The sequence below is a fragment of the Polyodon spathula genome, chromosome 11 (assembly GCF_017654505.1).
Source record: "Polyodon spathula isolate WHYD16114869_AA chromosome 11, ASM1765450v1, whole genome shotgun sequence".
Classification (NCBI taxonomy): Eukaryota; Metazoa; Chordata; class Actinopteri; order Acipenseriformes; family Polyodontidae; genus Polyodon; species Polyodon spathula.
The window spans coordinates 1398200-1409555 of record NC_054544.1 but is presented as its reverse complement, the minus strand read 5'-3'; the positions used below and the strand labels follow the sequence as shown (position 1 = coordinate 1409555).

At 40.0% G+C, this 11356-nt stretch overlaps 1 protein-coding gene across 1 annotated transcript; it reads right to left on the bottom strand.

The window, feature by feature from the left end:
• Window positions 1-484: 484 nt before the first annotated feature.
• Window positions 485-11348, bottom strand: LOC121323231 (isocitrate dehydrogenase [NADP] cytoplasmic). Its single transcript, XM_041264153.1, has 9 exons — window positions 11214-11348; window positions 8355-8484; window positions 6382-6673; window positions 5173-5278; window positions 4658-4835; window positions 4264-4415; window positions 3737-3877; window positions 1765-1927; window positions 485-1492 (listed from the first exon to the last, which is right to left on the bottom strand). Exons 2-9 carry the CDS (start codon window positions 8474-8476, stop codon window positions 1399-1401), a joined length of 1248 nt encoding a protein of 415 aa, XP_041120087.1. The 5' UTR covers window positions 8477-8484; window positions 11214-11348; the 3' UTR covers window positions 485-1398.
• Between the last annotated feature and the right edge of the window lie 8 nt (window positions 11349-11356).

The following is an 11356-nucleotide window of genomic DNA, read 5'->3' as shown; positions in this document are numbered from 1 at the left end:
GTGCATTATGTAATGCATTTGTATGGAGCGAGATGTTACAGATTTACTGAGCCAATTAAAAATACAGATGCTACAGTGCAACACATGATACATGGTACAGTTGACATTGTGCTGTTTCAGCAAGCAGCTTGCACTGGTTATCTGGTTTGGTTTTTTTGGGATGCCCATGTGTTACCGCTGCACTTTGGCTATCTCTGCCTGGGGACAATGCAGGTTTCCTATATAACTATTGGAATATTTAAAACTGCTACATTGTATTTTGTATAATCTCTGGAACAGGGGTCAATCCAGTAAGCATGGTACAAACACAATCACACCGCCAGCTGGTGAGCTCCCCCTTGTGGTGAACTGAGACACGTGCAGGTTTCCTTTAATCACTGGGGTACTGTAAAATACAAATTTAGTTTTTAACTTACACAGTAAAGTGGCAACAATCACTAATCTGGAAAAAGGAAACTCAGAATTAGACCATAGTGAAAGTAAATATGGGTGAATCGTTTTATTTTCAAGTTTGAGGGTTTACACGTTAATGGTTTCACCTAGAGTTTAATTTCCTCTATCCACATAATTAGAACGACTTGAGAGAACATACTTGAGATCCATTTTTAAAATGAAAGCAACGGACCCTTTATTCTAACTGAAATGAGACCAGGCTATTCTGTTGTAATACAGAAATCCAGCGTATTATCAAAGGAAATTGTTAAGATCAATGAACAAACTGAACAGCACTAACTCAGCCCTGAGACGCTCTTACAGGGTCATCGGTGTGTAAAAGGCTATCGTTTGAGATGCTTGGAAATGATCAGCACTGTTTGGGAGGGGTAAAGAGAGGCATCACAAAACTGTACAAAAACAGCAGCAGATAAAAATGTTACAATGTTTCAATGTAGTAAAATGTAGTTTTTTTTTAAATCATCCACTCCAAGACTAATTCTGACCCATACAAAAAACTACAGTGCCAAACTTTTAAAAGTGTGACTGTCCCTGTTATGATACTTGCAACATAGGTAAAAAAAAAAAAAAACAACAACTTTGCAACTGTTTTCCAAAAAGGCAATAGGCAGCTGCTGTTCATATTGTAGTTTATATACTTCTAAATGATGAACACAACATACATGTCTAAGAGTTGCCCTGTGTATTGTTAGATTTAGCATCCTAATAGAGCCATACTATTTATCATGATTGTAAAAGGAAATGGAACACTAGTGTTTAGAAACAATTATTAACGATTTTCTTACTGCAACCAAACAAGAGTTAATGGTGGCATGGTTCTTATTCAAAACTGGCCATTTCATGAATAGTACAAAAGGACAGCTTTGTTTAAAACACAAGACACAGCTGTATGTAGATGTATATTTATACATTCTCCAGTGATCCAGGCGGTGTTCCGGGCCGGTCTCACAGTTTGGGCTGGGAGGTCAGTTTCACCTTCAGGTTCTCTGCTAGCTTGTCCAGGAACTCAAAGGTGTTCAAGTAATCAGAATGCTGTACACTGCAGAGACAAGGAATTTGAGCTGTTAATGACCAGAATCAACCCCAGCATCAGAGGGTTCAAGAGGAGTTTAAGATCAAGAAAGAAGATCAAGGACCAGTCACACCTCATAGGGGTTCACTGACAAGTATGTAGGTAGGTAGGTATGTGTGTGTGTGTGTGTATGTATGTATGTGTGTCTGCATGTGTGTGTGTGTGTATGTATGTGTGTGTATGTATGTGTGTGTGTATGTAGGATGGCTCAGAGAAAACAGAAACACTGGCGCACTTACTTGGGCAGCCCCTTAATGCACGCTGCCAGGTCTTTGGTCATGAAGCCGGATTCAATGGTCTCTATGCAGACCTCCTCCAGGGCAGTGGCAAAGGTGCGCAGCTCTGCATTCTTATCAAGCTTAGCTCTATGAGCCAGCCCCCGGGTCCAGGCAAAGATCGAGGCTGCAAGACGAAAAAACGCCCATTCATTTTATATATTACATAGTGCTGGGGCAAACACAGGATTTTCATGTTCAGATATATATAATTTAAATATTTGTTTGTTTTCAAAATGAATAAAAGCCATTATATTGCTCTGAACGCTGGCAGAGACAGTACAGCAGCAGGGACGTGGCCGTGGTCCTGAGTGTGTGCCTTTATACAGCAAGACCTTCCAATATGTAACATGTTAAAATAGAAAAATATCCCAGGAGTAAAGAAGAAGCTGTGTAGAACTTACTTTAACCCACTGAATTAACTACAAAACAAAGGATGCCAAACAGTAAGTTCAAGTTAAACGTTGTTTTGTTTATTTGTTTATATAAATAGTACATAAAGTTGACAACGGATTGTATTTATTTTTTTAGTTTTTCTCATTCCTTGCCATTGCCGTTTCTTTGCAGTAAACAGTGGCCATAGATACGTTTTCATAAAGTAACAACATGAGGTTTACTTGTGCCTTTCTGTAGCTGAACAAGCAAACGAAAACTGAAATTGAAGTTTAAACACTTTAAATAAAACAAACATGGAAATGGCGTTGTAAAATGAAGGGGTAAAAAACCTTACATTATATATATATATATAATATATATATATATATATATATATATATATATATATATATATATATATATATATATATATATATATATATATATATATATGTATATATGTATATATATATATATATATATATATATATATATATACACACACACACACACACACACACACACACATACATACATATATATGTGTGTGTGTGTGTGTGTGTGTGTGTGTGTATATATATATATTATATATAACATATACAGCCTATGTAAAAACACAGCATTCTCTGCAAGTCGGGCACTGTTCAAGCGAGTCGTTTCAGAATGACTTGCTTGCCTTTTTTCTTTTCCCATGAGATTCTGACTCGCTCTAAAGCACCGCAATGCATTTTTGTCCCTGATGGCCTTCCATAGAGATCACTATGCTTGCACGAGCATAATGTGGTTTGTTTCCGTTTTGCTGTCTGAAACTTTTAAATAGAGGCTCAAGAGCTGCTGTGTTGATCCTGTTTTGTTTTTCTTTATATACATCCCCCATGTCACACAGAGTTCTTTTTTTTGCCATTTTTTTTAAACTGTCACACCACGCCTGATGAGGTGGTGAAAAAGTGCAAGGTGTTTTTACCATTTCACGCGAATACGAGCATCTGATTTTTGCATCCGAATACATTAGTTCAAAAACATTCATTTGAATATTCAGATATTTGCCCTAGCACTACATATATATGAAATAAAAAAGTAAAGTTAAAAGATGAACACAACATGAATGAGTTACAATTAGTCGTTTTAGAAGAAATCCAATTAGATCATGTACAATACCGAAGAGTAAAGGAAAATAAATGGATAGACGCAATACCACGATGCCTGAAGGGTTAAATCGAAAGGAATAGTAGATTGTTTCTATGTAGTAAATTACATCACAAGCACATTGACAGATTTAAATAGAAATAAGCATCAAAAGCCTACAAGCACTTCCACTGGTTGTTTTCAAACACTTTCCCTTGACAAAGGTATGTAAACATGTTGGATATTTTATATAGATAACTATATATATATATATATATATATATATATATATATATATATATATATATATATATATATATATATATATAGCTTTTATTTTTCATGGAATTGTTTCCTGATGCATTCAGTATTGTGAAGACTGCACACATTGCTCCACGCACCAGGCTGCTAATGACTGAGCACTGGACACACTCACCAATGGGGTTGGTGGAGGTCTCTTTGCCTTGCTGGTGCATGCGGTAGTGCCGTGTCACAGTGCCGTGAGCTGCTTCTGCTTCTACAGTCTTTCCATCCGGACAGATCAGCACACTGGTCATCATTCCCAGGGAGCCATAGCCTGGAGGTTTTCAAAATGACTTTTACCACATGCCCCTACTCCACCTTTCTTCTTCTTCTACTCAAATAATGTATTCATGTTGACGTACACCCATGTTATGAAAATATACATTTGAATTTTACATTTAGAGATTGCATTTAGTTTACTGCATGGAGGGAAATATGCGTAGCATTTTGATCCACAAGTCTGTCCTGATCTACATATACACTGTGGCTAATCAATCTTGCACAATATTGAAATTTGGCATGGGTGAAACTGCTATCCAACAGGAGTCCTATGTCCATCCCTGTACTGTAGGTATATTGTAAGTACAAATGACCATCCCTCCCAGTAACACATTTCAGATTATTTATATGATCTCTAAAGACTGTTTGACACTTCAGTACCCTGAGCGACAGAGTCAGACTGCACATCTCCATCGTAGTTCTTGCAGGCCCAGATAAAGCCTCCTTCAGACTTCATAGCCTGCGCCACCATGTCATCGATCAGCCTGTGCTCATACCAGATTCCCTTCGCTTCAAACTGGGACTTGTATTCCCTGCAACGAACCAATGAATGAAACTGAACAGGAATTAGCCACAGTACAACAGTGCAGCGGCTCAGAAACAGGAGTGGCATCAAATCTCAGGTAAAAAGAGACTTGTATCTGCAAAATGCAAACTACACAAAAACTATGTGGTGAATCCTGGGCTGGGACAGAGCTGCATACGCAGCATCAGCTTTTTGACTGTGATTACATTTCCAATGTATTTTCTGATAAACCTGACCACAGTATCATACTTTTCATAGATCTCCTGGAAGATGTCCTTGAAGCGGCCATCGTATTGCTTCAGGATGGTGTTCTTGGTGCTCAGGTAGAGGGGCCAGCTCTTGGTCAGGGCCATCTGGAACGAGCTGTGTGCAAAATCTCTGATAGACAGGTCCAGGTTGAACATGCCCAGAGCTACACCACCACAGTCTGCAGAGCAGAAACATAGAGCAAATCAGTCTATACTGTGAGCAATCCATCACAGAAGCTCCCTGCAATAGGTACAATAACAGAAGAATGGACCCGGGAAACATTACACTGCAGTGGCAGCGCCTGCCACTGATACTGTGGAAGTGGAAAACAAAAAGAGACTGAGCTTCTCAGCTACAACATACTCTCACAACTGCATTAACATGCAAGCCAATACTCAGAATATAAAAATGTGAAAGGACTCTTGTGTGAACATGCTTTCATGAAGAATGGTAGGACACATCTTCTATTTGTTTTTTTCACTGAAGAATTCAGTTCTATCTGCTCTGGACCTTACCTTCAAAATCATGCACAAGGTATGTGACTGGCTCACTGCCACTCTTCGGAGTGTACTTCATTTCAACTCTGCCTGGGCCGGGGACCACGAAGTCTGTAGCTCTGTACTGAGGAGAACAAAGCAAGTGCAGTCCGTATCATCTCTCGTTTGGTCCCAGGGAACCACCTTATTCACTATTGTTTATCTGAGGTCCGTATCGTTCCCTCCAGTAGTCCCAGGGAACCACCTTATTCACTACTGTTTATCTGAGGTCCGTATCGTATCTCCTCTGGTCCCAGGGAACCACCTGATTCACTACTGTTTATCTGAGGTCCGTATCGTATCTCCTCTGGTCCCAGGGAACCACCTTATTCACTACTGTTTATCTGAGGTCCGTATCGTATCCCCTCTGGTCCCAGGGAACCACCTTATTCACTACTGTTTATCTGTACGGCAAGACATCACAAGAACCCTGCAATAGCACTTCAACTGTGTAAAACAATAGTTCACATCAGTAAAGTGGTTTGTTAGGATTTATTTATGAATCCAATGCTAGTGCTCTCATGCGTTATATGTCACCAGAAACTCTTGATAGTATTGCAGCCTTATTACACACAGCTGGGTGTACATTATCCCTTATGTTATGCACACATACAGACCACTCGATCTAATACTGATAGCGGGAGTGGTCCTGTGTTGCTGAAAATGCTTCCTTTGACATGGTACTTATTTTTTGGTTACTCATGAAAATCCAGAGAGGCTAATCATGTTATGTCTGCAGTCTAAAGTACATCACAATTAATAAGTAACTATAGCCCTTTGCTCAGAAATTGTAAAGATTGCAGTAACAACCATAACCCTTTTCAACTAGAAGCCACGTGTAACCGTGTCAGAAAGAAAGGTTAATTGGCATACAGTTACTATATGAAGGGATAACAATTATATAAAGACCTTTCTGATCCAGTTGCTCTGGGAGCCCTGCAACAATCAGCAAGAAGGAAAGGCCAGCATACATCTTGCTTGACTGCCATGCTGATGCATTAATGGCACCATCCATAGCAGTAATAACTGCTGGGGTTCACATATCAAGGTGCTAGCCAACAAATGACCTTCCAGATGAAAGGATAGTGGGCGTACCATCTGGGAGGCGAGTGCTTCTTTGCCTAAGATTCAGCACAATTGATGCCCCTAGCATTTCAGTGCAGTTTTTAAACAGGAATCCCCACCCACCTGGTCCCCAAAAGCATGACGGCCAATAATGATGGGTTTGAGCCAGCCGGGCACCAGCCGTGGGATGTTCTTGCAGATGATTGCCTCCCTGAACACGGTGCCCCCCAGGATATTACGAATCGTCCCGTTGGGAGACTTCCACATCTTCTTCAGCTTGAACTCCTCCACCCTCTTCTCGTCTGGGGTGATGGTGGCACACTTGATCCCCACGCTGTACTTCCTGACGGCTTCAGCTGCTTCCACTGTGACCCGGTCATCAGTGGCATCTCTGTTCTCTATTCCCAGGTCATAGCTGCAAAACAGTAGGAGAGAAAAGCATCAGCTTCCAGGATGATGGACACGTTGAGGACCGAGACATATATGATATAGGTACAGAATACTATAGAATAATGGATTGCAATTAAACTTTAACCACAATTTGGTAAGTGATTTTCCAGATCTTGGCAAAAAAATGAAGTATGTATAAATATAAAGACGGATGGATGTATAGCTAGACAGACATGAAAATCAATAACGCATGCTAAATAATGTTAATACCAGGCTCCAAAACAACTGGACAAGTGCTTTCCAGATCTATGCAAATTGTAATGTGTGACATACGTATGCAACACCGCCTTCAATATATCCCTGTAGCTGTGGATTGCACCCCCTGCAAGGTGTAACTATATAATAGTGAAAACAGAGCCAGTGGGATTTGTTACTTAACTGTTTATTATTAAGCAGGCAAAAATCATCTATATATGCACTTAAATCAGGAGAGGTAGCTAGAAATGTGCCCAATGTAAGACTTAAGGTCCCTGCAAGTCACAGATCATCAGTACATTGTGTTAAAGAATGTTGAAATATGCATGTGCAAGCACTTTCCAAGACTATATCACTGCAGCCCAATCCCTACCCAATCACACTGCTCCACTGTTCAGATAAGCTCCACCCCTCACCCTTCACCCAGTTCTCCTTCTCTTCCCAAGCACTGCTTGAACAACGGCTTCCAAGGTTTACATATCAGACTGCTGGCCAGGAACCTGCACAAGCGTTACTGTGCTGCCCAGTCACACACATGAATATGATTTGTTTGGTGTTTAAGTGCTGGGGTTAGCAAGGAGTGCTGGTTTAACATGCCAGCAGGACTCCACAATCAGCTTTTTGTTTTGTCAAGCAATCTGAGGCAGTATCTGCATAAATGTCCATTGTGACGATTATGCAGAGTAGCTTACAAAACATTAAGGGCTGGTTTCACATAAGCACTAATCTTGGACTACTTACTGTTACTTTAGGTCCAAGACTTTAGTGCTAACCAGGGTCTAAAACCAGCTCCAGAGCTATAATCAGGAATCAATGAATAGTGTCAGTAAGGCTACTTCTGATCACCCAATGTCATTGTAACATCTGTGATCTACACACATGTATTGTAACATCTGTGATCTACACACATGTATTGTAACATCTGTGATCTACACACATGAATTGTAACATCTGTGATCTACACATATGTATTGTAACATCTGTGATCTACACACATGTATTATAACATATGTGATCCTACACACATGTATTGTAACATCTGTGATCTACACGCATGTATTGTATTGTCTGTGATCTACATGCATGTATTGTATTGTCTGTGATCTACACACGTGTTGTAACGTATGTGATCTACACGCATGTATTGTAACTTCTGTGATCTACACACGTGTTGTAACGTCTGTGATCTACACGCATGTATTGTAACTTCTGTGATCTACACACGTGTTGTAACGTCTGTGATCTACATGCATGTATTGTATTAAGAAGAGAAGGCTGGCTGGTTGGGGCACACAGGTGATTTCTGACAATAAAAAGAAATCTCTATATATTGTACAGTATTTACATGGGCTGTCATGTGATACCAAGCGCCCCGGTGGAAAGGCAGTAGTTGAGTTAATGAGGAGCAGCAAAGGCATTGCAGGCTTAATGTCAGTGCCAGTCACTGTTACCTGTGTAGGTCCAGCTCCACATAGGGCAGGATGAGTTTGTCCTTAATCAAGTCCCAGATGACTCTTGTCATCTCATCTCCCTGCATTTCAACCACTGAACCCGCCTTGATTTTTTGTGACATTTTCAGACCTGAAAAAAAACAAAACACTTTGAATGATGACAAGCCTGTGTTCCTGCAGCTAAAACCACAAAGGAATGCCAAGATCTGCTTCTAAAATAAAGCACAGCAAAGGCCACAGAAGGCTTACTATGGAATATTGTGGACCAAGTACGAGAACTTAGATTTCAGACTTGCGCCTGTGTGCAGGCATTGCTGACTAAATTGCACTGATCTGCGGCTCTGTTAGGAGAATGACCCTAACCCAAAATACACCCCAATCTGATCAGGTCGACCCCATCGGGTTAATTTGTAGCCCCATTTTTATTCTTCAGATCGCGATGGGTTAATTCGCAAGACAACCCCACCCCGAACATGAAACTATTTCGGGATTCTAAAATGTTTAATTAAATAGATGAGGCTGTATTTCGGGTTGGGGGTCTAACAGACCCATAGATCAATGTGCTCAGCACAGCCGGTGTTCTGAAAATCTGTGCTCCTTGGAAATGGGAGCTGCTTGCACAAAATACGCATGCGTGATTACCTTTTTGTTTTTTTTACCACACGCCCACCAAAGTTTGAGCTACCATTTTCAGCGTTAGCATAATTGAGTTTAACAAGTAAATTAATTAATGCATACATTTCATTGTGCACAATTGTTTTATTCATCGTATAATAAACTTGGTTCATTAAGTTATCCGTTTCATCATGTATACTTGGTTTTATCCGTTGTATAATAATATAATATAAAGTCAAGACATAAGAACATAAGAAAGTTTACAAACGAGAGGCCATTCGGCCCACCTTGCTTGTTTGGTTGTTAGTAGCTTATTGATCCCAGAATCTCATCAAGCAGCTTCTTGAAGGATCCCAGGGTGTCAGCTTCAACAACATTACTGGGGAGTTCATTCCAGACCCTCACGATTCTCTGTGTAAAAAAGTTCCTCCTATTTTCTGTTCCGAATGCCCCTTTGTCTAATCTCCATTTGTGACCCCTGGTCCTTGTTTCTTTTTTCAGGCTGAAAAAGTCCCTTGGGTCGACACTGTCAATACCTTTTAGAATTTTGAATGCTTGAATTAGGTCGCCACGTAGTCTTCTTTGTTCAAGACTGAACAGATTCAATTCTTTTAGCCTGTCTGCATATGACATGCCCAGAATAATTCTGGTCGCTCTTCTTTGCACTTTTTCTAGAGCAGCAATATCCTTTTTGTAGCGAGGTGACCAGAACTGAACACAATATTCTAGATGAGGTCTTACAAGTGCATTGTACAGTTTTAACATTACTTCCCTTGATTTTTAAATTCAACACTTTTCACAATGTATCCAAGCGTTTTGTTGGCCTTTTTTACAGTTTCCCCACATTGTCTAGATGAAGACATTTCTGAGTCAACATAAACTCCTAGATCTTTTTCATAGATTCCTGCTTCAATTTCAGTATCTCCCACATGATATTTATAATGCACATTTTTATTTCCTGCGTGCAGTACCTTATACTTTTCTCTATTAAATGTCATTTGCCATGTGTCTGCCCGGTTCTGAATCTTGTCTAGATCATTTTGCTGCTGCAACAGTGTTTGCCACTCCTCCTATTTTTGTGTCGTCTGCGAATTTAACAAGTTTGCTTACTATACCAGAATCTAAATCATTAATGTAGATTAGGAATAGCAGAGGACCTAATACTGATCCCTGTGGTACTCCACTGGTTACCACACTCCATTCTGAGGTTTCTCCTCTAATCAGTACTTTCTGTTTTCTACATGTTAACCACTCCCTAATCCATATACATGCATTTCCTTGAATCCCCACTGCATTCAGTTTGAGAATTAATCTTTTATGCGGGACTTTGTCAAAAGCTTTCTGGAAATCTAAATAAACCATGTCATATATAAATAATATAATAATATAATATAAATAATTATCCATTGTCAATGTTGCATCCTTGAAAAAATCAAGCAGGTTAGTTAGACACGATCTCCCTTTCCTAAAACCACGCTGACTGTCTCCCAGGATACTGTTACCATATAGGTAATTTTCCACTTTGGATCTTGTTACAGTTTACATATAACAGAAGTCTCCAGGTGAGCTACCCTGGCTTTGGTGGGTTATTTTTTTTTAATTCAAAACCCAGGTTAGCCCATTGTCATTTCTGCCTCTCTAAATGGCATGCGTATCGTTCAGTTGAGGTAGCCCATTCAGAGGGGAGGAGGCGCTGTTAGGGTTAGTCAGTTAATCTATGCTACCTGTAGCCCATTTTGAGGGGCGGCGCAGGTTTGCAGAACACCGGCAGACTCGCAAGCCTCGTCCTGGGATCAGTGTCAAGTCTCAGCACTCTCGGCACTCAAAATGGTCCAGCTCCACTGACTAGATACCGGTAACTACAGGAGCAAGCAGTTATGCGACCAATCACAACAGACGACTAGTTGTGAAACCATACAGTACGTGTCAAAAAAAAAAAAAAAAAAAAAAAGAATATATCCAGACAGGCTGAGTTGGAAACATTGCTACTGTCAAAGCCGCATTTATAACAGTTACTCTTGGCATAATCGTCGATTTCAATGCAGCTGAGATTAAGGAAAAAACAACGCGTTTGAATATAAACGAATGTTTTAAAAAGTATATATACGGTCACGTATTGGTACTGTATTCAAAATGTAATTATCGCTGGAACCTGCAAATTATTTTTCAGTTGGGTGTTTTACAAAAAAAACCTGCCACAAGCAGTGTAAACTAATATACATTGATAACATATGCTCGCCCTACCTTTGCAAAACTGTATTTTGTAGAATAAGGTGAAAATTGATCTCGAATGTATGTAGAAGTCCGATTGGCAATGAACCCTCGAACAGCTACCGTTCCTCTGTGTAAACCGGTCGCCTTAAACCAGAGTACCCCTTGAGCGATGT

Bases quoted from the DNA above. Each gene is read 5' to 3' on its own strand.
- LOC121323231 (XM_041264153.1), bottom strand. From the start codon at position 8,476: ATGTCACAAAAAATCAAGGCGGGTTCAGTGGTTGAAATGCAGGGAGAT. The intron at 4,836-5,172 runs GTAAGGTCCAGA...TCTGCTCTGCAG, and splicing joins CCTTGTGCATGATTTTGAAG to ACTGTGGTGGTGTAGCTCTG. The intron at 1,928-3,736 runs GTGAGTGTGTCC...TTCGTCTTGCAG, and splicing joins GACCTCCACCAACCCCATTG to CCTCGATCTTTGCCTGGACC.